The sequence below is a fragment of the Tachysurus fulvidraco genome, chromosome 9, assembly GCF_022655615.1.
Source record: "Tachysurus fulvidraco isolate hzauxx_2018 chromosome 9, HZAU_PFXX_2.0, whole genome shotgun sequence".
In the NCBI taxonomy this organism is placed as follows: domain Eukaryota; kingdom Metazoa; phylum Chordata; class Actinopteri; order Siluriformes; family Bagridae; genus Tachysurus; species Tachysurus fulvidraco.
The window spans coordinates 5,880,051-5,904,948 of NC_062526.1; the positions used below are offsets into that span (position 1 = coordinate 5,880,051).

At 38.5% G+C, this 24,898-nt stretch overlaps 2 protein-coding genes across 2 annotated transcripts; both read right to left on the reverse strand.

Moving 5' to 3' along the window:
• Positions 1-71: 71 nt before the first annotated feature.
• LOC113653226 (leukotriene B4 receptor 1-like) lies at positions 72-1,477 on the reverse strand. Its single transcript, XM_047818926.1, has one exon. The coding sequence runs from the start codon at positions 1,459-1,461 to the stop codon at positions 571-573; it is 891 nt and encodes a 296-aa protein (XP_047674882.1). The 5' UTR covers positions 1,462-1,477; the 3' UTR covers positions 72-570.
• A 15,021-nt stretch (positions 1,478-16,498) lies between these two features.
• On the reverse strand, positions 16,499-17,670 carry LOC113653260 (C-X-C chemokine receptor type 2-like). The gene has a single exon (XM_027162758.2). It carries the CDS (start codon positions 17,663-17,665, stop codon positions 16,775-16,777), a length of 891 nt encoding a protein of 296 aa, XP_027018559.1. The 5' UTR covers positions 17,666-17,670; the 3' UTR covers positions 16,499-16,774.
• Between the last annotated feature and the right edge of the window lie 7,228 nt (positions 17,671-24,898).

The window sequence follows — 24,898 nt, forward strand, 5'->3', positions numbered from 1 at the left end:
AGAAACACAAAAAATCTAACAAAAACAAAACTATACTTATAATGAATGTTGCTAATATTGATGATCACATTTTTGACTGATTAACATTTGTCACTTTACAAATTTTACATTCACAACCTTTGTCAGATGAACTTATCCTGAGCAATGTACAAAAGTGATTTGAGGTCTCCAGCAATGAATACATTAACACTCGTTCACTAGGTTACAGACTTAGGATACATTAACGTTAAGCTCTTTTTTTTAACACATGCAACAAACATATAGTAAAATAATTGTAATTTAAAACGTACTTCTTTGTTTCAAGCCGTTATGCTTTTGGTTTAAATGTATTAGGTAGAATAAAAGTTAAAAAACCATAAAGCCTCACTATTAATTAAGAAATGAATCTGAAAATGTATATTAAAAGGTGTAATAAAAAAAATTAGAGGATGCAACAAACTATAAAAATAGACTGCAAGAATAAGCAAAATGATTTGTATAATTTTATATGGTGTGCCTTTAAATGCAATGTCTGTGAAAGGCTGTCAGAGACGTGCATCAGCTCACTCAAACCTCTATATCTTCAAGAAACTAAGGATCATCTGTTCCAGCTGTTCCCTGTTGAAGAGCCCGAGCAGAGAAAGCGTACAGGAAGGGGTTCACACAACTGTTGATAAAAGCCAGAGCTGTAGTAATATTATCTACAGATACTGCAGATCTTAACAGACTGCCATTCCCAGTGAATGCAGCAAAGATGATCACAATGTTGGAGATTTGACCCGGGATCCAAAAAATAAAAAAACACACCACAATTCTGGTCACCAGCTTGGTCAATGAGTTACTGCTAAAGAAAGCTGAGTTATTAACTCCTCTGTGAAGATGAAAGTAGAAATAAGATACGATGGTGAATGAAGCCACAAATATTATCATCTGCCAGGTTAAAGTAGCCACTCTTTCAACATCGTACCGATAGCTTAGCCTGCACTGAAGACGTTCTTTTTTGTTCAAGCTTAGACTGCGCTGTACAAGAGCATAGCAAGAAAAAACTGCACTTAACATCCACATCCCACTCAAAAGGATCTTCTTTCCTTTTCTGCCAAGCTTCTTCCATTTCTCAGGATGCAGCACTTGGATGTATCGCTGCATGCTCATCAACACCACACACAGTATGCTGCAGTAGAGGCTTAAGTAGACCATGTAAGAGAGAAGCTTACACAAGACCAAGCCAAACACCCATTCATGCAGAAGATCCCAAATCCAAACTGGCAGAAAAATCAGAGTGAGTAGATCTGATATGGCCAGGCTTAGCATCAGTCTCGGGGTGAAACTGCCTCTCTTCAGCCATCCAGACAGACGCACCATTACAGCAATATTACCAGGGACTCCCAGTATGAAGCAAAATGCCAACACACTACTGGCAATCAGGTTCTCAGTAGAGACAGGAGCGATGAGCGAGCTGTTAGATGAGTTGAGCTGCTGCATGGTTGAGTTCTGTGGGTTGGAGGAAACTGTAGAACTAAAGTAAGCAGAAGTTTAGAAGTCTGTGAGATATGACATGTCAGTAAGGATACAGTTTCACGTCATTTTGAAAAAGTCCGGAAATGTTTTTTATAGCTCAAGCATTTTTATAGCTCAAGCGGCACAGAACCGTTCTTTTTGAACGTTCTTAAAAAAAGAGAAAAAAGTAAGGGACAAGAATGGGACTTAAAAGACCTTAACAGACAATTTCTACTTTTGCTTCACACCAGAACATCTTAAGATACTAGACCATATCATCTCTAAAGATGGTCCTTCTTTCCCCCAAAGCTTCTCAAAACTTTGGGAAATTGACTATTTGAAACGGTGAAAAAATTCGGATTGAGCAGGAGAGAAAACAATAGTTTGAGATCAATTATAGAATAGTTTGAAAAATAATATTTAAGTAATATATATATTTTGATTAACATTACACAAATGTGAAAGAGCACATGGCTTAACTCTTTCATAAAAAAAAATAAAAAAATTTCAACTAGGTATCAGTTGCATTTCTTCCTTTAGTAGGTGTGTGTGTGTGTGTGTGTGTGACCTTTCTGCCTCCGTACTGGCATCTATCTCTACTCTTAACACTCTATGCTCTGAAGCAAATTCCTGTACAATTATAACATTACAACTCACAGTAAATGTGCTGCAAGTTCCTCTCATGTTGTCTCACAACTGTGCAAGCAGAAGTATAGTAGCATTTTTAAAAATCGGAAAACTTTATTTTGGTTTATGGCTCGAAATGTAAGCGTATTTAAATTTAGAAAACAGATTTCTGTTTCAACCAAAACTATATATAAAATCAGCAATGTAAAGCAGAGACACAAAAAATCTAACAAACACAAAACTATACTTATAATAAATGTTACACACATTTTTGACTGATTAACATTTGTCACTTTACAATTTTACATTCACAACATTTGGCAGATGCACTATGAATACATTAACACTCGTTCACTAGGGTACAGACTTAGGATACATCAACTTTAAGCTTGTTTTTGTTGTTTTTTTAAATATATATTTCAAACAGGGAAAATAATTGTAATTTAAGTTGTAATGTAATTGTTCAAGCCCTATTGCTATTAGTTTAAATGTATTAGATGAGTTGGATGAGACGAGCTGCTGCATGGTTAGAGCTTTCGTGTAACAGGGTGTAGGAGATAATATAAGAAGCAGACGTGTAAAAGTCTGTGGTTTCTTATGTGTATAAAAAAACATCATGGTGTCGAAACATGCACATCAGGAAGTTATGACACAAAAAGATTACCAATGTATTTTGCATTTCTTCATGCATATAGTTTGATATTACAACAATTTATTCTTTATAAATGTATTGACAGTAAAGAGATGCATGCAGATTTCTGGCCAATATTGGAATTACTTGAAAATTCCAAGTAAACTAGTTCAGTCATCTGCATAAAAACCCTATTTCTTAGAACACATCCCAGGTATTCAATCTCTTTCTTTACTAGGGCACATTTTCCCACATTGATTGTCAGTCCTACTTTTGGATGTATTGAAAAACCACCTGTAAATGCAGCCAAAAAAGGCATAGTTTGAAAATGATGTAGGCCTCGAAAGGAAGTGAATTCTTTAAAATTCTTTAAATTCTTTGAACTCTGAGCTCACCGCTCACTATATCTTCAAGAAACTAAGGATCATCTGTACCAGCTGTTCCCTGTTGAAGAGCCCGCAGAGAAAGCGTACTGGAAGGGGTTCACACAACTGTTAATAACAACCAGAGCTGTAGTAACATTCTCTCGAGATACTGCTGATATTAACAGACTGTCATTCCCAGTCAATATAGCAAAGATGATCACAATGTCGGTGATTTGATTCGGGATCCAATACATGAAGAAACACACCACAATTCTGGTCACCACCTTGGTCAATGAGTTACTGCTGAAGAAAGCTGAGTTATTAACTCCTCTGTGAAGGTGAAAGTAGAAATAAGATACGATGGTGAATGAAGCCACAAATATTATAATCTCCCAGGTCTCCACTCTTTGAGCCTTATTCCGATAACTTAGCCTGCACTGAACACGTCCTTCTCTGTCCAAGCTTTCATTGCGCACTACAAGAACATAGCATGATAAAACTGCACTAAACATCCACATAGCACTCAAAAGGATCTTTTCTTTTCTGCCAAGCTTCTTCCATTTCTCAGGATGCAGCACTTGGATATATCGCTGCATGCTCATCAAAATCACACACAGTATGCTGCAGTAAAGGCTTAAGTACAACATGTAAGAGAGAAGCTTACACAAGACCAAGTGCTGAAATGAATTTTCTTTATGGTAATTAATTTTTGTGCTTATTTCATTTTCTTTCCACATTTCTCTTTCTTTGTCGAAAGGAATGCCCCCCCACCCTCCCACCCCACTCTGGTCATGCTGACCTGTGATAAGTGTGTTCTTGTTTTCTTGTTTTTGTACCCTGTGTTTCTGCATACACAAGCAGGATGGTAAGGCTATAGAAATGGAATAGAGAAAACGAGGGAATAGAAAACGAGGAAATCTCTGTTATGTAAAAATGTATTTCTGTGTTATATGTTATATGTCATCTTCACCTCTTCTGATTTAATGTTCTTGATTTGAGTCTATCCTGTTCTTGAAGTGCTCTTGACAGGATGAAGAAGACAAGATAGGTTGACCTGCTTGTGAGATTACTCGCAGGACACTCAGTTTCTCTTTGCTCATGTACAGGCTTTCTGACCTTCAATGCTTGGATAAGAGTTGTGAGGAAGCAGCATTCTGGCATACCCCTATCTATGTTGATAAAACTTAGCCCCCGCCTTATCTCATACACCATAGCTTACTGTATATCATTGCGTATATATTCTGTTCTGTCGCTCAGTTCTTTGAGCAGCTGTTTGGAATAAACCAGATTTGATTTCACTCGTGTGGTTTGTTCTCTCAGTGCTCCGGAGCGCTCCTATTGTTTGCAGAGGTAAAGGGACGCGGACAAGTGCGAGGAGGAATCTTCCTTACACCAAGTCAAACACCCAGCCATTCTAAAGAGCCCAAATCCATAACGGGAGAGAAATCAGAGTGAGTAGATCTGATGTGGCCAGGCTTACTGTAGCATCAGTCTCGGGTGAAACTGCCTCTCTTCAGCCATCCAGACAGACGTACCATTACAGCAATATTACCAGGTACTCCCAGTATGAAGCAAACTGCAAACACACTCATCAGGTTCTCAGTAGAGACAGGAGCGATGCGCGAGCTGTTGGATGAGTTGAGCTGCTGCATGGTTGAGTTCTGTGGCTTGCAGGAAACTGTAGAACTAAAGTAAGCAGAAGTATAGAAGTCTGAGAGATATGTCATGTCAGTAAGGATACGGTTTCACATGTCATTTTGAAAAAGTCTGGAAATGGCTCAAACAGCACAGGACAATTCGATTGTTTTAAAAAAGAAGAAAAAAAACATCAGGGGCTATGGTTTTGCTTCACACCAGAACATCTTGAGATACTGAACCATATCATATCTAAAGATGGTCCTCCTTTTCCCCCAAAGCTTCTCAAAACTTTGGGAAATTGACTATTTGAACCGGTGAAAGAAATCAGTGCTATATGCACATGGTTTAACCCTTTTTTTATTTAAAAAAAAAAACAAAACAATATTTAATCATTTTCCGCTCTATATCAGTAACATTTCTTCCTTTAGTAGGTGTGTGTGTGTGTGTGTGTGTGTGTGTGTGTGTATACGTGTGACTTTCCTCTCTCTGTGCTGTGCTCTTAACACTCTATGCTCTGAAGCAAATTCCTGTACAATTATAACATGTTACAAATCACAATAAATTTTGTCTCACAACTGTGCAATCAGAAGTTTTTTTAAACCACAAAACTTTATTTTTGTTTATAGTGCAAAACGTAAGCATTTTTAAGTTTACAGCTTTCAGTTTAAAACAAAACGATATATAAAATCAGCAATGTAAAACAAATTGTAATTTAAGACTAACTTTTTTGTTTCAAGCCATATTGCTTTTAGTTTAAATGTATTAGATGAGTTGGATGAGATGAGCTGCTGCATGATTAGAGCTTTTGTGTAACAGAGTGTAGGAGATAATATAAGAAGCAGACGTGTAAAAGTCTGTGGTTTCTTATGTGTATAAAAAGCCCACCATGGTGTCGAATCATGCACGTCAGGAAGTTATGACACAAAAAGATCACCAATGTATTTTGCATTTCTTCATGCATTCATTTTGATATTATTACAATTTATGCTTTATAAATGTATTGACAATAAAGAGATGCATGCAAGTGGTAAAGACAAATAGTAAAAAGTATTTGTTGAAATTCCAGGCAACAAATTAAAGTAAACCAGTTCAGTTATCTGTATAAAACTACATTCTTCTATTACTCTTGTAGACCTGTGGAGGTGGGAGCATGGTTAAGTGGAAGTGAATGGAGGGTGGAGTTGGGAGAGTGAGTGTTATGGAGGTGACCACACCTGTAGGAGATTTACTATCAAAAGTTCTAATTTAGTGAGTGACAACAAAGATATGCATGAGATACGAGAGCACAGGGACACAACAGAGCACTGCTAGAGCTGAGCTGAGCAGAGCTGAACTTTAATGTGTATGTGCTTAAGTTGGTGTCTCTCCTGTGAGCGAGACCATGATTCAAGAATCACTAAAAATCTCTCCATGGGGAAGAAAGCAAAAATAAATTTGAAAAGATCTGTTTATTTGTCCCAAGCCATAATGAGGAATCGGTGAACACCATGTGCAGATAATAACACAGCTTTAATGAAACCACAAACTTGACACAAACTCACCAAATCGGCAGGAAATGGGGAGAAACAGAACACAGGCAGAACGTTAGTTAGACAGAAATAGTAAGCCAATCAGGCAAAATAATCCTACAAGGGCAAGCAAGGCGAAAGACATACTGTAGTAAATCCAATGGTAAAAATCAGAGCAGAAAAACAAGGCTTTGTACGCAACTGGGTGGACAATACTTCACGTTGTATAGCCATTTGTGGCTAGCTTAAATGCTGGCTCATCCGGAAGTTAAAACCAAAAGTTATCTCGACTGGACCCGGAATTTAGTATTCCGGTGTTGGCTCCTTCCAGAGAGCTGGTGAGGATGTTCTTACAGAGTTCTTACAGAGGATATTCCTAACATCTTGCAGAAGGCCCTCTATACACGAGATGTGAAATGTGTGCCTCTGTCAGAGACAATGTCCTCTGGGATACTGTAATTTTTGAACAATTGCTCCAAGATTGTTTTGGCAATTTCCATGGCAGTGGGGAGGCCTTTCAGGGGATCAGCTTGAACGCTTAAGAAAACCGATCTACCGCCATGAGAATGATTGTGAATCTCTGTGAGTTGGGTAACATTCCAAGCAGTTCCATGTCATAGTTTGCTTTGGCCAAGATGAGCTTTCTAGAACAGAATGCACATGGGTGTAGTTTGGCATGGGGAACCAGCCAAACTAAACGACGTTGGGAGAGCACATCCCCTATTCCAGTACACGAGTCATCTACTTCCATGATGAATGGCAGGTGGGGGTCTGGGTGTTGCAGGATGGGGGCTGTGGTGAATCTATTCTTGAGTTCATTGAAGGCATTTTGTGCAGAGTCTGACCACTGCATCTTATGTGGTTTACCTCATAGCAATGCTGTCAGGGGGGGGTAAATTTTTAAGAAATCTTCTATAAAAGCTTGTGAATCCAAGAAATCTCTGCAATTCCTTGAGACTGGTTGGGGTGGGCCATACAGTGACCGCCCTTTCTTTACTGTGGTCTAATTCCACCCCCTGGCCATTGATAATGTAACCCAGAAAAGAGATTGTATCCAAGTAAGATTCACACTTTTCCTCATTTATATTCAATTTATGTTGTAGAGGATGCAAAAATTATAAAAAATAGACTGCAGGAATAAGCAAAATGATTCACATAATTTTATATGGTGTGCCTTTAAATGCAATGTCTGTGAAAGTCTGTCAGAGACGTGCATCAGCTCACTCAAACCTCTATACCTCCAAGAAACTAAGGATCATCTGTTCCAGCTGTTCTCTGTTGTAGAGCCCGAGCAGTTGTTAATAAAAAAAACAAAGCTGAAGTAACATTATCTCCAGATTCTGCAGATGAATCTGGGTGGAGACCCATGCAGCCCAAAAGGCATAGTCTGAAAATGATGTAGAAGTATTGCAAGGAACCTGGGCAGTTCTAGGACCAGTGACACAAGCTGGAATTGGGGGTATTGGTCTTGGTTCCCAATGCACCACAGGCTTCCTCGATCAAGCTGAAACATATCGCTTACAGTAGCAGTGAGACTGGAGTAACAATTTTTTTTTTGTTTTTTTCAATGTAGAACATCTTAAGATACTGCATGGTTTAATTATAATTCTTCTATTTAGAAAAACACAGTATTACATCATTTTCGGCTCTGTATCAGTTGCATTTCTTCTTAGATGGTGTGTGTGTGTGTGTGTGTATCTTCTGCCTCCATATTGGCATTTATTTCTACTTTCTGAAATGACTCAAGCAAATTCCTGTACAATTACAGTATAACGTTACAACTCATGGTAAATGTGCTGCAAGTTCCTGTCATGTTGCCTCACAACTGTGCAAGCAAAAGCAGCATTTCTAAAAATTAGAAAACTTTATTTTGGTTTATAGCTCGACTTTTAATTTCAAAAAACAGCTTTTAGTTTCAACCAAAACTATATATAAAAGCAACAATGTAAAGCAGAGACACAAAAAATCTAACAAACACAAAACTATACTTATAATGAATGTTGCTAATATTGACAAACACATTTTTGGATTGAGTAACATTTATCACTTTCTAATTTAAGACTTACTTTTTGTTTTAAGCCATTATGTTTTAGGAGAAGAAAAATGTATTAAGTAGACCAGGGGTCGGCAACCTTAAACACTCAAAGAGCCATTTGGACCCGTTTCCCACAGAAAAAATAACACGGGGAGCCACAAAATTCTTTTCACATCTAAAATGAAGATAACACTGCATATATCGTTTTTTACCTTTATGGAAAGTATAGAAAAAAAAACTGTAGTGTGTTGCATTTAAGAAATCAATTAACTGCTACCGAGTAAACGCAATTTTATTTCTGTAGGCAAACAAAATATTTTGAACAGTTTGAAGGTTACTTTCAAATAAAATGTTTAATGTATAATTGAGTCCTTCGTATTCATGACCAGGGCTCTCAAGGTTTGAAGACAGGCAAGCACGACATCTCCAACCCCTCGCTTTTTTTCATTGGATGTTGCGTTAAATCTTTCCCAGATAGTGCAATTTTCTGATTGGCTATTGTGTAGCGTCTTTTTTGATTGGCTGATAAGTGTCAGGCTCGACTAAGAACTGAGACGAGCTTGATTCCTGCCCGGTTCCACAGAGACAGCAGTGCGGACTGATACATTTTGGGCGCTGCAGCTTATTAAATATGTGATAATTTTTCTGCGTGAGAATACGATGTGCGGCGGGAGAGCGTGAGAAAAGACTGAAATGCGTGACTGTCACTCTCAATGTGTGGCACTTGACAGCCATGCATGACATAAAAAATTTAACTTGCCGGCTGCAGCAAACCAAAAATGCGCCTGCTTTTGTGTGTCAGATTTCGCAAGTCGGCATTTATGACGCATATTTTGAGCGACCAAAAAAAAAAAATTAAACACGGTTTATTTTAATCTTACAAGAGCATCATGATATTAGAATTTAGAATTACATTTTTTTTTTTAAATTAATTAAGAAAAAAAATTTTTTAAATTAAATATTTATTTTCCAAATCTAACGAAACGAACCAAAATGCAGTCATGTGATAACATCCACATTACTCATTGGCCACATGTCTTTGAGCGTATTTCCTAAACTGCTTCTCGATTGGTCAGAATAAACGTGCGGGAAATTTCAACGGAACTCGGAAGTGAACAAAAAGAGGAAATTACAAGAAAATAGACGACTGTGCAATTATGTTCATGGTTGTAATCTACTACTGTACATTGCTTGTATACAGCATTCTATGCATAGTCCAAAATGCGCAATACTTTTTGCAGTTAGGTCTATTCGATCTCGGATCGTGTTCTCACCACAAACGAGCCGTACCAGAGTTCGTGTGAAAGCGTAACAAGACCACCTTTTCAAGGACGTCTCGGTACGCTTGTTTGGTTCGCTTTTGGTGTGTACCAGAGTTCGATAGCTGCATTCTCAACTGCCCAAATGAACGGACGAAATGAGCAATCAAACTCTGGTATGATTCAACTGAACTAAACAAGGCAGGTGTGAAAGCACCCTATATCTTCAAGAAACTAAGGATCATCTGTTCCAGCTGTTCCCTGTTGAAGAGCCCGAGCAGAGAAAGCGTACAGGAAGGGGTTCACACAAGTGTTAATAAAAACCAGAGCTCTAGTAACATTCTCTACAGATACTACAGATATTAACAGAGTGTCATTCCCAGTGAATGCAGCAAAGATGATCACAATGTTTAATATTTGATGTGGGATCCAAATAATGAAGAAAAACACCACAATTCTGGTCACCAGCTTGGTCAATGAGTTACTGCTAAAGAAAGCTGATTAACTTAACTTAGCTTATTAACTCCTCTGTAAAGGTGAAAATAGAAATAAGATACGATGGTGAATGAAGCCACAAATATTATAATCTCCCACATTAAAGTTGCCACTCTTTCAGCCTCATTGTGAAATATTAGCATGCACTGAAATCATCCTCCTCTGATCGAGCTGAGATTGTGCTGTACAAGTGCATAGCATGAAAAAACTGCACTTATCCAAATCCCACTCAAAAGGATCTTCTTTCCTTTTCTGCCAAGCTTCTTCCATTTCATAGGATGCAGCACTTGGATGTATCACTGCATGCTCATCAACAACACACACAGTACGCTGCAGTTGAAGGCTACAACACCATGTAGAAGAGATGCTTACACAAGACTGACTCAAACACCCAGCCATGCAGATCAGCCCAAATCCAAATCGGCAGAGAAATCAGAGTGAGTAGATCTGATATGGCCAGGCTTAGCATCAGTCTTGGTGTGAAACTGCCTCTCTTCAGCCATCCAGACAGACGCACCATTACAGCAATATTACCAGGGACTCCCAGTGTGAAGCAAACTGCAAACACACCACTGGCAATCAGGTTCTCAGCTGAGACAGGAGCGATGAGCGAGCTGTTGGATGAGTTGAGCTGCTGCATGTTTGAGTGCTGTGGCTTGGAGGAAACTGTAGAACTAAAGTAAGCAGAAGCATAGGAGTCTGAGAGATATGTCAGGTCAGTAAGGATACGGTTTCACATGTCATTTTTAAAAAGTCCGGAAATGGCACAAGCATTTTTAGAGCTCAAGCACATAACAATTTTAAAGTTTTAAAAGAGAAAAAAGACAAAAACATCAGAGACAAGAATGGGGCTATGAAATTACAAGACGTTAATGGACAATTTCTGGTTTTGCTTCACACCAGTACATCTTCAGATACTGCACCATATCATCTCTAAAGATGGTCCTTCTTTTCCCCCAAAGCTTCTCAAAACTTTGGGAAATTGACGTTATAGTTTGAGCTCAATTACAGAATAGTTTGGAAAATATGAATAATATTTAAGTGATAGAGACGGCAGGGGAGCATCGCCCAGGGCTGAGCGCAGTGCACGTCGCGAGCGTGTGTATAGATCGTTGCTGAATTTTTTTGGGGCTGACAACTCCTCTGTGTGTGACATGGAAACCTTCAGAAATGCCTATCTATACAAAATAGTCTGTTTTATTTATAAAAAATTGTGTGCTAAGGTGTTGCCATAGTACATTCATATTTATATAAACCTTGTGCAGACCTGGGGTCTATTTGACTCATCTGGAAAGTTTAATGTGTCATAACTTGGGTTTCCTTCCACATATTTGCCTGAAATTTACCAGGATTGTTCCAAATTATGAACTTTGCAAGTAAAATTAATTTTGTCTATTTTTGTTGAACTATGTGTTCAGACCAGTATATACTATGAGTTTTGGATCCTTCTGGGTCATTTTGACCCGGCCACATTTAGTGGGGCAATAGGTCACACTTTTGCCCTTTTCAGCGCAATGATCATACATACAGACACAAAAATGGACACATAAAATGTCCACTAACACACGCACCCAAAACACACACTCACACACCACACACACATGCACACACACACACGCACGCACACACACAAATTGGGCATTGCATTTCATTAGACCTACAGAAAAATAAAAAAGCCAAACATTTGTAAATATGTCACACTTTTGATATGACTTTGCCTAGCAGAGGGCAAAATATGATCTGCCAAAATGATGCTACACACATGCGCAAACACACACACACACACACACACACACACACACACACACACACACACACACACACACACACACACACACACAAGCATTGGGCATTGCAATTCATCAGGCCTCCAGAAAAAACAAAAGCTACTCATTTGTTAATATTTCACACTTGTTATAGCATTTGTCCAGCTGGGGGCAAAATCTGTCCTGCCAACAAGCTTCACACACACACACACACACACACAAACAGACAGTCAAACACTGTTCAAAGAATTGGGCATTGCATTTCAGTTGGCCTCTAGACAAAACAAAGGCTACACATTTTTAAAAGTTTCACACACGTACACACACACACACACACACACACACACACACATACACACACACCCACACATTCTCACACACACACACACACACATTCATATTTCTTTAAAGAAGTTCAAAAATAAAATACATGTGTTTTGCAAATCATATTTGTTTCCTCCCTTATTTAGAAATTTAGTTGCATCAGTCAGCGTTGGCCTGGAGATATGCTGAGTAATGTTTGATATTTATCAGTCAGTGGTTATCCAAAATAATATTTAATAATTTCTGCTTATTTTACTAAAAAACATGGCATAATTTCATAAGGTTTATCATTCATAAATTAAGTATAGAAAAAACATAAGGAGTGTAAAAGAAGTTTTAATTCACATGAAATTATGTCATGTTTTTGAATGTGTGTGTGTGTGTAGCCTGTTGTTGGTTGATCAGATGACATCAGGTGGGCAAAAGAGATATTATAAGTGTAAAATAGATATTACAGACAGAATGGTGATCATTTATAAGCATGGTTTATAAGCATTCAAGTAATTTGGCCTTGAAAAAAACAGGTTTTATTATTTGCTGAAATTATAAATGGTCAAATTGGTTTCAAAACAATCTCCTGCCTTTGAAATATACCAGCCTGGAATTGTGCATCAACTTTTGCACCTCTATAGTGAAAATAATTAAAATTACTTTTTACTAAACAATGAGGCATTTTTGTATATATTTGTGTTAATATGGTGGAAACAAGTTAGACTAAAAAGGTTGGGGAAAAAATGGCTATCATATATACTTCATTTTTTATAAGCAGTCAAAACACACAAGGTCAAGTTGACTCTGCGCTCCTAATTTGTATATGATGGACAACAGGAGGGTTAAGGCCTTCATCCTAAAATCAGAACTCTCCGGTATGCCCACTGAAGATGTTAGCCAGACAAGAAAAGGTTGAAAGGGAACGGGAAGTTATTGGTATCTACTATTTAGGCGCATTAAGGTCATAAAGAAAACAGAATTGCGAGTAGTTTGCAGCTTTCTGTTACTTACTGATGTGGTCATTGTGGGGGCTTGAGTTGAGTCAATCAGAAAAACTGCATTTGAAATGAAAAAAGTGGCACTTTTGTTGCAGTATCCCTTCTCATGAGAGAACTGATGGTTATCTGTGTGTGTGTGTGTGTGTGTGTGTGTGTGTGTGTGTGTGTGTGTGTGTGTGTGGTGTCAGTGGTGGTATGCTGCAGCACTTGAACTGGTAAGAAGATGTGTACATTTCGTTTATTTGCTTGTAGCGATTTTGGCTCGCGAAGCAAGGTAAATATTTATAAGTAATTGTAATGTGTTATAGTGACTCTAAATATTTTAACCTAAGTTGAAATTAACGGTAATGGAATTAACGTTACACTTATTTGGTCTGTTCGTCCGCCGAACGGGCCGTGTAACCTTTATTAATTCTATGAAGGTTCACTCCCCTTTTACTTTACACCGTAATTTGAATTAAATTAACTTAATAGAGCATGTAGTTCAGACCAGATGTTGAAGGTATCTTACGTTTGTGAGCGATACTCAGAGACAATCACTTATGGCACAAAAAATATGACATTTAATGAATGAGACAAACACAACATAAAACTAACTACACAAACAAACAAAAGAAATAGGGAAAACAAAGATGAAAATAAAATAAAACAAAAGAAATTAAAATTGGGGAAAGGGAGGAAGAGACTGGAAAGAAGAAATTAGAGAAAGGAAGGAAAGGAATGGCAAGCTTAAACTTCAAAATTAATCACACCCTAACTGGGAAATCGTCACCGGAAACTTAAATTCACCTCAAGACACAATACAAGGTTCATACTTAAAATATGCATCTAAATTGGATGGTAAAGGAAACGGTTACTTGCATTGGCTTACTGCACAAGAGTCCGGATGCAACAGAGAAATCTCTGAAAAGTCAGTTAGGGTGGGGTCAGACGTTCTTCCAAGTTCTCCTGAAGATCAGAATAGTTGTCGTTCTTGGAAGTGAAGCTTGCTGGAACTTCTTTGAAGGAAGATGGAGTCGTCTCCAAGCTGTTCCGAAAGTCTGACCACAGATTAGTGGTGTTTGTGACAATTTAAAGGTCGCGAACTCCACCCATCTTTGGGGAGATGGCCAATACTACGGACAAGATTTCGGAGGGAAAACTCCCTTTGTTTCAGGTGTCTGTGGGCGTGGTTTAGCAATCAAACTTTAGATGACTTTAAAGTTTTATCCAAGGTGTATTAAAACGGTATGGCACCTTTCGTGCTCAAATAAAATACACCATTGTTTGAAAAACAAGTAACCGATAATTTTGTGGTCATTTGGATACTAAACATGAAGGGTAATGACGGTATAAAGGCAGCGGTACATTACATACACAGATCAGTAATCGAAGGGTAACTGATGTTAATACGATATTATGTTCTTATAAAAGGCAAAGAAACAAAAATGAAACACAAAACAAAATGCACTTTCATTAGGGAAGTAAAAAGAAAACGATAGCTTCGTATACATTCTGACATCAGACCTTAAAGGGGCATACAGCATTAGAACAGGTATACATTAACATGCCATGACTCAGTAATTAGAGTATAACTGATGTTAAATACAATGTTGTTTTCTGACACATGAATAAAATACACCCTTGTCAGGAAAGTAAGGAGCAAATCATTTTAAGTCAGGCAAGCCTTCCTTAAAAGAAGAAACACATTACAAAAGGGTTATAAAGAATGAGAACCTTAGAGTATCTTATCTTCGGATTTTATTAGTAAAAGGAATGTCTCATTGTGTCTTTGTGTAGGCTCCAGTCATTCTGGAGCCAGTTGTGTGTGTAAAACTGGGTTGCTCATCGGTTGATTGAAGAGTAGAGGTTGAAATTTAGGGTGCCTGGGACATGAAATCTAAAATGACCTGTACCAGACGCTACATGCTGCAGTCTGATCATTGTGAAGACAGTCACAGCCTAACCCCACAGTGATGGATGTGATGAGAAAATCACTGGCTGATTTGTAGAAATCATACAGGACATACTAAGATAAATTAAGTTTTTACAGTTAGGCAGAATCAAGAGATTATAATTAAAATGTGGGGTGTGAAGACAGAAGGAGAGGAGAGAGAAAGAAGAAACTGGCTGGAGAAAAGACTTGAGACTTCAGTACAATTCTGATCCATGTAATTGGTTTAATACCATAAATGTACTGCCATTACAAGCACATTTCAGTGTTTAAAGTAGAAAAACTCCCGGTGTCTTTTGTGTGACACCAAATAATAGGATTTTAATTCATCACAGTATATAGGTGAAAAAGAGTAAAGGCAAACAGTGCTATATGTGCTGAAATGATATTCAGATTGAGCAAGGGAGAAAACAATAACTAGTTTGAGCTCAATTACAGAATAGTTTGGAAAATATTAATTAAAATTTAAGTTGCATGTTCTCCCCGTGCCTCAGGGGTTTCCTCCGGGTACTCCAGTTTCCTCCCCCGGTCCAAAGACATGCATGGTAGGTTGATTGGTATCTCTGTAAAATTGCCGTATTGTGTGATTGTGTGAGTGAATGAGTGTGTGTGTGTGCCCTGTGATGGGTTGGCACTCCGTCCAGGGTGTATCCTGCCTTGATGCCTGATGATGCTTGAGATAGGCACAGGCTACCCGAGACCCTAGGTAGTTCGGATAAGCGGTAGAAAACGAATGATGAATGAATGAATATATTTGGATTAACTACACAAATGTGAAAGGGCATTAAAAATTAAAACAACACAATATTTCATCATTTTCAGCTCTGTATCAGTTGCATTTCTATCTTTTAATAGGCGTGTGTGTGTGTGTGTTTGTGTGACTTTTCTGCCGCCGTACTGGCATCGATCTCTACTCTTAAAACTCTACGCTCTGAAGAAAATTCCTGTACAATTATAACATGTTACAGCTCACAGTAAATGTCCTGCAAGTTGCTCTCATGTTGTCTCACAAATGTGCAAGCAGAAGCAGTATTTTTAAAAATCAGAAAACTTTATTTTGGTTTTTTGCTCGAAATGTAAGTATTTTTACGTTCACAAAACAGCTTTCAGTTTCAACCAAAACTATATATAAAATCAGCAATGTAAAGCAGAGACACAATAAATCAAACAAACACAAAACTATACTTATAATGAATGTTGCTAATATTGATGAACACATTTTTGACTGATTAACATTTGTCACTTTACAAATTTTACATTCACAACATTTGGCAGATGCACTTATCCTGAGCAATGTACAAAAGTGATTTGAGGTCTCCAGCAATGAATACATTAACACTCGTTCACTAGGTTACAGACTTAGGATACATCAACATTAAGCTTGTTTTTTTTTTTTAACACATAATACAAACATATAGTAAAATAATTGGAATTTAAAACGTACTTCTTTGTTTTAAGCCATTATGCTTTTGGTTTAAATGTATTAGGTAGATTAAAAGTTTAAAAAAAAAAACATAAAGCCTCACTATAAATTAAGAAATGAATCTGAAAATGTATATTAAAAGGTGTAATAAAAAAATTAGAGGATGCAACAAGCTATAAAAATAGACTGCAAGAATAAGCAAGATGATTTGTATAATTTTATATGGTGTACCTTTAAATGTAATGTCTGTGAAAGGCTGTCAGAGACGTGCATCAGCTCACTCAAACCTCTATATCTTCAAGAAACTAAGGATTATCTGTTCCAGCTACTCCCTGTTGTCGAGCCCGAGCAGAGAAAGCGTACAGGAAGGGGTTCACACAACTGTTAATAAAAACTAAAGCTGAAGTAACATTGTCTCCAGATTCTGCAGAACTTAACAGACTGTCATTCCCAGTCAATGTAGCAAAGATGATCACAATATTGGAGATTTGAACCGGGAACCAAATAATGAAGGAACACACTACAATTCTCGTCACCACCTTTGTAAATGAGTTACTGCTAAAAAAAGCTGAGTTATTAACTCCTCTGTAAAGGTGAAAGTAGAAATAAGATACGATGGTAGATGAAGCTACCAATATTATAATCTCCCATATTAATGTAGCCACTCTTTCAACCTTATTCTGATAATTTAGCCTGCACTGAAGAAGTTTTTCTCTGTCCCGACTTTCATTGCGCACTACAAGAGCATAGCATGAAAAGACTGCACTTAACATCCACATAGCACTCAATAGGATCTTCTTTCCATTTCTGCCAAGCTTCTTCCATTTCTCAGGATGCAGCACTTGGATGTATCGCTGCATGCTCATCAACACCACACACAGTACGCTGCAGTAAAGGTTTAAGTACAATATGTAAGAAAGAAGCTTACACAAGACCAAGCCAAACACCCAGCCATGCAGAAGAGCCCAAATCCAAACCGGCAGAGAAATCAGAGTGAATAGATCTGATATAGCCAGGCTTAGCATCAGTCTCGGGGTGAAACTGCCTCTCTTCAGCCATCCAGACAGATGCACCATTACAGCAATATTACCAGGAACTCCCAGTATGAAGCAAACTGCCAGCACACTACTGGAAATCAGGTTCACAGTAGAGACAGGAGTGGTGAGCGAGCTGTTGGATGAGTTGAGCTGCTGCATGTTTAGAGCTGTCGTGTAACAGACTGTACAGTAGCAGAAAACAAATGAAGTAGATGTGAGTCTGTGGTTTCTTATGTGGATAAAAAAACATGGTGTCGAAACATGCATGTCAGCAGGTTATGACACAAAAAGATCACCAATGTATTTTTTGACGATAACAATTTATGGCTTTTTATGCTTTTTTTATATGTATTGACAGTATGAGATGCATGCAAAAATAAATTTAAAGAGATCTGTTTATTTGTCCCAAGCCTGCCTTTCCTCATTTCCTCTCTGAACAAGAGTGTGTCACACTGATGTAGAAATTTGAGGATTTGAGGTGAGTGTGCTGTTCAAGGACAAAAACAAGCAGGACAGATGAGGAAAAGGTTTATTCATTTTAACAAACAAACTTAGATGGAGGCAGATATAACAAAAGTCATGTCAAACAGAGATCCATACAAGAATCAAATACTTATAATATATATAATACCTATCAAATAATATAGAATCAAAGATAATATTACCAGGCCAAAAATATATAGGTAAATAATTAAATAAGTGTCCTCTGTTAATAAAGTAATAAACAAAAATAAAATCAAGAAAGGCAACAAACCCTAAGGTCAGCAGCACATGGTGTTACTTAAAGGTTTAGTCCAACTTCCGACAATTTTCCCGTGCCTATATTCCCTCATTTTTCCAGACGTTTTCTGACATTCATTCCCAAGCGATTTTCACTGGTGATGAACTGAGTGAACGTACAAATTCACTGCCTGACACTAGATGGTGCTTATAAAAAGCACACAAGGTGGCGTTGCGGAACTTTATGCTCCTGACACTCGCTTGTCACACAGAAGAAGATGAAATATCTTATCGAGATTTTTCTAGCCACTGTTGTGTTTGTCATAAAGCTCTTTGTTTCAGTAACCAATGAGACCAGCAGCTCTACATTCATCTTGCCTGTGATCAGCAAGAACGTTTTGTGCTTGAGCACCACCAAGTTACAGCAGCTCCAGGCACATGAACAAAAAGCGCCAATCTCATCTGTCTGCCAGTTTTAATGCGGCGCATCCAACCAAATAAAGAAGCCACAGGAGTTTTTTTTTTTTTTTAATGCCGCTTTTAAGCCTGCCATGAATTGTCTCACCGGCATTAGAGTAATTTATTTTATTCATCCACAGGAGGGCTCGATGATCAGTCTCTACAGTAAAATGCCTTCACAAGAGATAATATTTAAAAGAGTCCAAGGCCAATTTCACTGCTTAACCTTCCTTCTCAATAGTGGAATAACACGTTGCCTGGGGAAACAAATTACGGCTAATATAAGCCATAGGGTGATGATTCCCCACTTCTCACTAAAGCATTGCTCCTAGTGCAATTCCTAAAGCATTTGTCTGTAAAGTAAATGGTTCATCAAATCGGAGACTGAACTAAACTGGGCTTTCCTGAAGAGCTTCTTGAATATCCTAGAAAGCTTTTTGAGGTTGCTCAGTCCACTGAATCTGGTTTGGAGCGTTCGTCTTAATCAGACCTGTTAGGGCAGCAGCTCTAAAAGAAAAATTGGGCCCAAATTGATGATACCATCCAACTAAACAGAGAAAAGACTTCACTGGCATCTTGGTGAAAAATCGTGAACATTTATATACATTTACATTTACAGCATTTGGCAGATGCCCTTATCCAGAGCTTAAATCTCTAACACTGAATACATTAATGCTGGTTCACTAGGTTACATACTTAAGATACCATGAGTTTAAAACATTTGTTCAGAGTTACAATGAAAAAGTGTCAAAGGTTTTTTTTTTTTTTTTAAATGCAAAAGATAAGGAAAGAAGTGCTAGTTCAAGTGCTTCCTGAATAAGTAGGTCTTCAACCGCCGCTTGAAAATAGCCAGTGACTCAGCTGTCCGGACCTCTAGGGGAAGTTCATTCCACCACCTTGGTGCCAGTACAGAGAAGAGTCTTGTAGTATACTTGCCTCTTACTCTGAGAGATGGTGGAACCAGGAACAGGACTCCATAGCGTGGACATATCCCACTTATGGCTGAATGACCCTATTTCTTAGAACACATCCCAGGTATTAAATCTCTTTCTTTACTAGGGCACATTTTCCCACATTGATGGTCAGTCCTACTTTTGGATGTATTGAAAAACCACCTGTAAATGCAGCCAAAAAAAGCATAGTTTGAAAATGATGTAGGCCTCGAAAGGCAGTGAATTCTTTAAACCTGGAACTCTGAGCTCACTGCTCACTATATCTTCAAGAAACTAAGGATCATCTGTACCAGCTGTTCCCTGTTGAAGAGCCCGAGCAGAGAAAGCGTACAGGAAGAAGTTCACACAACTGTTAATAACAACCAGAGCTGTAGTAACATTCTCTCCAGATACTGCTGAGATTAACAGACTGTCATTCCCAGTCAATATAGCAAAGATGATCACAATGTCAGTGATTTGATTCGGGATCCAATACATGAAGAAACACACCACAATTCTGGTCACCACCTTGGTCAATGAGTTACTGCTGAAGAAAGGGGAGTTATTAACTCCTCTGTGAAGGTGAAAGTATAAACAAAATACGATGGTGAATGAAGCCACAAATATTATAATCTCCCAGGTCTCCACTCTTTCAGCCTTATTCTGATAACTTAGCCTGCACTGAACACGTCCTTCTCTGTCCAAGCTTTCATTGCGCACTACAAGAACATAGCATGATAAAACTGCACTAAACATCCACATAGCACTCAAAAGGATCTTTTCCTTTCTGCCAAGCTTCTTCCATTTCTCAGGATGCAGCACTTGGATATATCGCTGCATGCTCATCAAAATCTCACACAGTATGCTGCAGTAAAGGCTTAAGTACATTAAGTACATACAAGTCAAACACCCAGCCATGCAGAAGAGACGAAATCCAAACGGGCAGAGAAATCAGGGTGAGTAGATCTGATATGGTTAGGCTTAGCATTAGTCTCGGGGTGAAACTGCCTCTCTTCAGCCATCCAGACAGACGCACCATTACAGCAATATTACCAGGGACTCCCAGTATGAAGCAAACTGCCAGCACACTACTGGTAATCAGGTTCACAGTAGAGACAGGAGTTATGAGCAAGCTGTTGGATGAATTGTGGTGCTGCATGGTTGAGTGATGTGGCTTGGAGGAAACTGTAGAACTAATGTAAGCAAAAGTATAGAAGTCTGAGAGATATGTCATGTCAGTAGGGATACGGTTTCACATGTCATTTTGAAAAAGTCTGGAAATGGCTCAAACAGCACAGAACAATTTGATTGTTTTAAAAAAGAAGAAAAAAAACATCAGGGGCTATGGTTTTGCTTCATACCAGAACATCTTGAGATACTGAACCATATCATCTCTAAAGATGGTCCTTCTTTTCCCCCAAAGCTTCTCAAAACTTTGGGAAATTGACTATTTGAACCGGTGAAAGAACTCCGTGCTATATTCACATGGTTTAACCCTTTTTTTATTAAAAAAAACAACAACAATATTTCATCATTTTCCGCTCTGTATCAGTTGCATTTCTTCCTTTAGTTAGGGGTGTGTGTGTATGTATGTATGTGTGTGTGTGTGTGTGTGTGTGTGTGTGTGTGTGTGTGTGTGTGTGTGTATGTGTGTGTGACTTTTCTCCCTCTGTGCTGGCATCTATCTCTACTCTTAACGCTCTACGCTCTGAAGCAAATTCCTGTACAATTATAACATGTTACAAATCACAATAAATTTTGTCTCACAAATGTGCAATCAGAAGTAGCATTTTTTTTAAACCAGAAAACTTTATTTTTGTTTATAGCGCAAAACATAAGCATTTTTAAGTTCAGAAAACACCTTTCAGTTTAAAACAAAACTATATATAAAATCAGCAATGTAAAACAAATTGTAATTTAAGACTAACTTTTTTGTTTCAAGCCATTTTACTTTTACTTTAAATGTATTAGATGAGTTGGATGAGATGAGCTGCTGCATGATTAGAGCTTTTGTGTAACAGGGTGTAGGAGATAATAAACGAAGCAGACGTGTAAAAGTCTGTGGTTTCTTATGTGTTTAAAAAAACACCATGGTGTCGAATCATGCACGTCAGGAAGTTATGACACAAAAAGATCACCAATGTATTTTGCATTTCTTCATGCATTCATTTTGATATTATAACAATTTATGCTTTATAAATGTATTGACAATAAAGAGATGCATGCAAGTGGTAAAGACAAATAGTAAAAAGTATTTGTTGTATTTGTTGAAATTCCAGACAACAAATTAAAGTAAACCAGTTCAGTTATCTGTATAAAACTACATTCTTCTGTTACCCTTGCAGACCTGTGGAGGTGGGGGCATGGTTAAGTGGAAGTGAATGGAGGGTGGAGTTGGGAGAGTGAGTGTTAAGGAGGTGACCACACCTGTAGGAGATTTACTATCAAAAGTTCTAATTTTGTGAGTGACAACAGAGATACGCATGAGATATGAGAGCACAGGGACACAACAGAGCACAGCTAGAGCTGAGGCGAGCAGAGCTGAACTTTAATGTGTATGTGCTTAAGTTGGTGTCTCTCCTGTGAGCGAGACCATGATTCAAGAATCACTAAAAATCTCTCCTTGGGGAAGAAAGCAAAAATAAATTTGAAAAGATCTGTTTATTTGTCCCAATTCATAATGAGGAATCGGTGAACACCATGTGCGGATAATAACACAGCTTTAATGAAACCACAAACTTGACACAAACTCACCAAATTGGCAGGAAATGGGGAGAAACAGAACACAGGCAGAACGTTAGTTAACCAGAAATAGTAATCCAATCACGCAAAATAATCCTACAAGTGCAAGCAAGGCGAAAGACATACTGTAGTAAATCCAATGGTAAAAATCAGAGTAGAAAAACAAAGGGGAACCAGCCAAACTAAACAACATTGGGAGAGCACATCCCCTATTCTGGTACATGAGGCATCTACTTCCATGATGAATGATAGCAGTGCTGTCAGGGGGTTGCCACAGATCTAAATCTCTAAGAAATCTTGTATAAAAGTTTGCGTATCCCAAGAAATCTCTGCAATTTCTTGAGACTGGTTGGGGTGGGCCATTCAGTGACCGCCCTTTCTTTGCTGGGGTCTAATTCCACCCCCTGGCCATTGATAATATAACCCAGAAAAGAGGTTGTATCCTGGTGAAATTCGCACTTTTTCTCTTTTATACACAATTTATGTTGTAAGAGTCACTGAAGGATTTGGAGTACCAAATAAGTAATGTGGGTTACAAGAGAAGGTGAGTAAATGTAAATATAAACAATTACGTACAGATTCAGTAAATTTTTTGTATTTCTGTTACAAATGCCTGAAATACAACTGGCAAGTTCGTTAAGCCATACGGCATTACCAAAAATTCATATAGACTGTGATATGATGAATACGATGATGATGAATATCATTGTATACTGTTCGTATGTTGCTCAGTTTAGATTGTGGATAGTTTGTGGACACTCTGAGGATGTTATATGGCATGGAAAATTTGGGTGACACAATGCGGAGACCGGCCGAAGTTCCCAGTTGCGCCACGATATCTATGGGTTGTCAAGCTGAAGCCATGGAAATCCTAATATGATCTAGTTAGCTGGAGACAAGGTGTTGTACAACACAATGTCCTTGGCATGAAACAAACCAATCTGCAATGTGAGAGAAGGTGTGTGATGAGGCTGACTAAGATTCAATCTCACTATAGATCCATGTGAAGTGGGCCTCACGGGACAGAAAGCACATAGATGGCCGGCTTGGCCACAATGGAAGCAGAGCTGAAGGCGGATGCAAGGCTGGCGCTCTTCTGGTGATGCTCCATTCCGGACAATTTGCATGGGTTAAGGTGCTTCGTCGCAGAGGTAGTGCGGAGCTTTTGGTAGGGTTTGTTGCAGCCTGTAACGAATCAGGTTGTCTAGCCGGCTAGCTAGCATGATGTATTGAGTCATGGGGAGGTCCTCATCCCGACAAGCCAGTTAAACTTGGAGGTTGGGATTCTGGCCTTCCCAAAACATGGGCTTGAGAGCTGTGTCTTTCCATCTGCTTTGTGCCACTAGCATGCAGTACTTCACTGCATATTCAGCTAAGTCAGAACCTTGACAAAGCTGTATAATCTGAACTGCCACATCTCTCCCTCCTGTGGGGTACTCAAATTCTTTGCGCATTTATTGAAAAAAAAAGTTTAGAAGGAACTAACTTTAATGTGTATGTGTCCCAGTTTGCGGCAGCCCAGTCCATTGCTTTCCATGTGAGTAGCGTCATTAGAAACACGCACCGGGTTATGTCCTTTTGTGGAAGTTTTGAGGTTCGAGAGAATTAAAGCATAAAAATATCACACCAACAGGCACGGGCAAGAGTATAAAGGTTTTCACGGTTTATTGTGTTCAGCTTTGCAGAAGGACCCAACACTCTACATGTAAAATCAGAGAGGAAGGGCCTCCATTATTGATAACACCAGCATTTTATAGACAGGAATAAAATGAAACAGGACATGTAAAACCAAAACATCATCCACCATTGGCTTAGAAGCATCGCCTGTTCATCTTCTGACCAAGCTAATCCCACGGGAACAAAAAAGGTCTCATGGGAAAGGTCTGATTAAAGGCAGTTTTAGGAAGAAACAACTGAAATCTCTAGTCACAATAACTACCAGCCATGGGAAATACAGAAGCCTAGAAGGACAGATTCATGTGTTCTTCTCTAAAGTAAAAATTTCCACTACAGTCCTCACCGTATGTATCGGGTTGATGGTGAAAGAATATTTCACATTGCCGCAAAAAACCCTTACAATGGTCGGCAGAGCCATCAAACTTATCTGGAAAGGCCATGTGTGGCGGTTTAGGCTGAGGTGTAGGTGGATTGCAAAGAGCCTGGAGGAGGCTTTGTTTTAGTAGTCTGCAGCGCCTTGAGCTCCTCCTTGTAGATGGCTAGCTGCTCGCCTTGATGGGCTACCAGTGCCTGTAATTACCCTAGATCCTCTGGATTCGCTGGAGGCAAAGTATTCTGTAGTGGGGAGTCGGCGGAATCCATGTGCGGATAATAACACAGCTTTAATGAAATCACAAACTTGACACAAACTCACCAAATCATTTCCTCTCTGAACAGGGGAATATCACACTGGTGTGGAAACTTGAGGATTTGAGGATAATTGTGGTGTTTGATGCCAAAAACATGCAGTACAAATGAGAAGATGAGAAGAAGGTTTAATTCTTTCAACAAACAAAATTAGACAGGCTCATATATAACAAAA

Excerpts from the sequence above, each read along its gene's own strand:
- LOC113653226 (XM_047818926.1), bottom strand. The coding sequence starts at position 1,461 with ATGCAGCAGCTCAACTCATCTAACAGCTCGCTCATCGCTCCTGTCTCT.
- LOC113653260 (XM_027162758.2), bottom strand. The coding sequence starts at position 17,665 with ATGCAGCAGCTCAACTCATCCAACAGCTCGCTCACCACTCCTGTCTCT.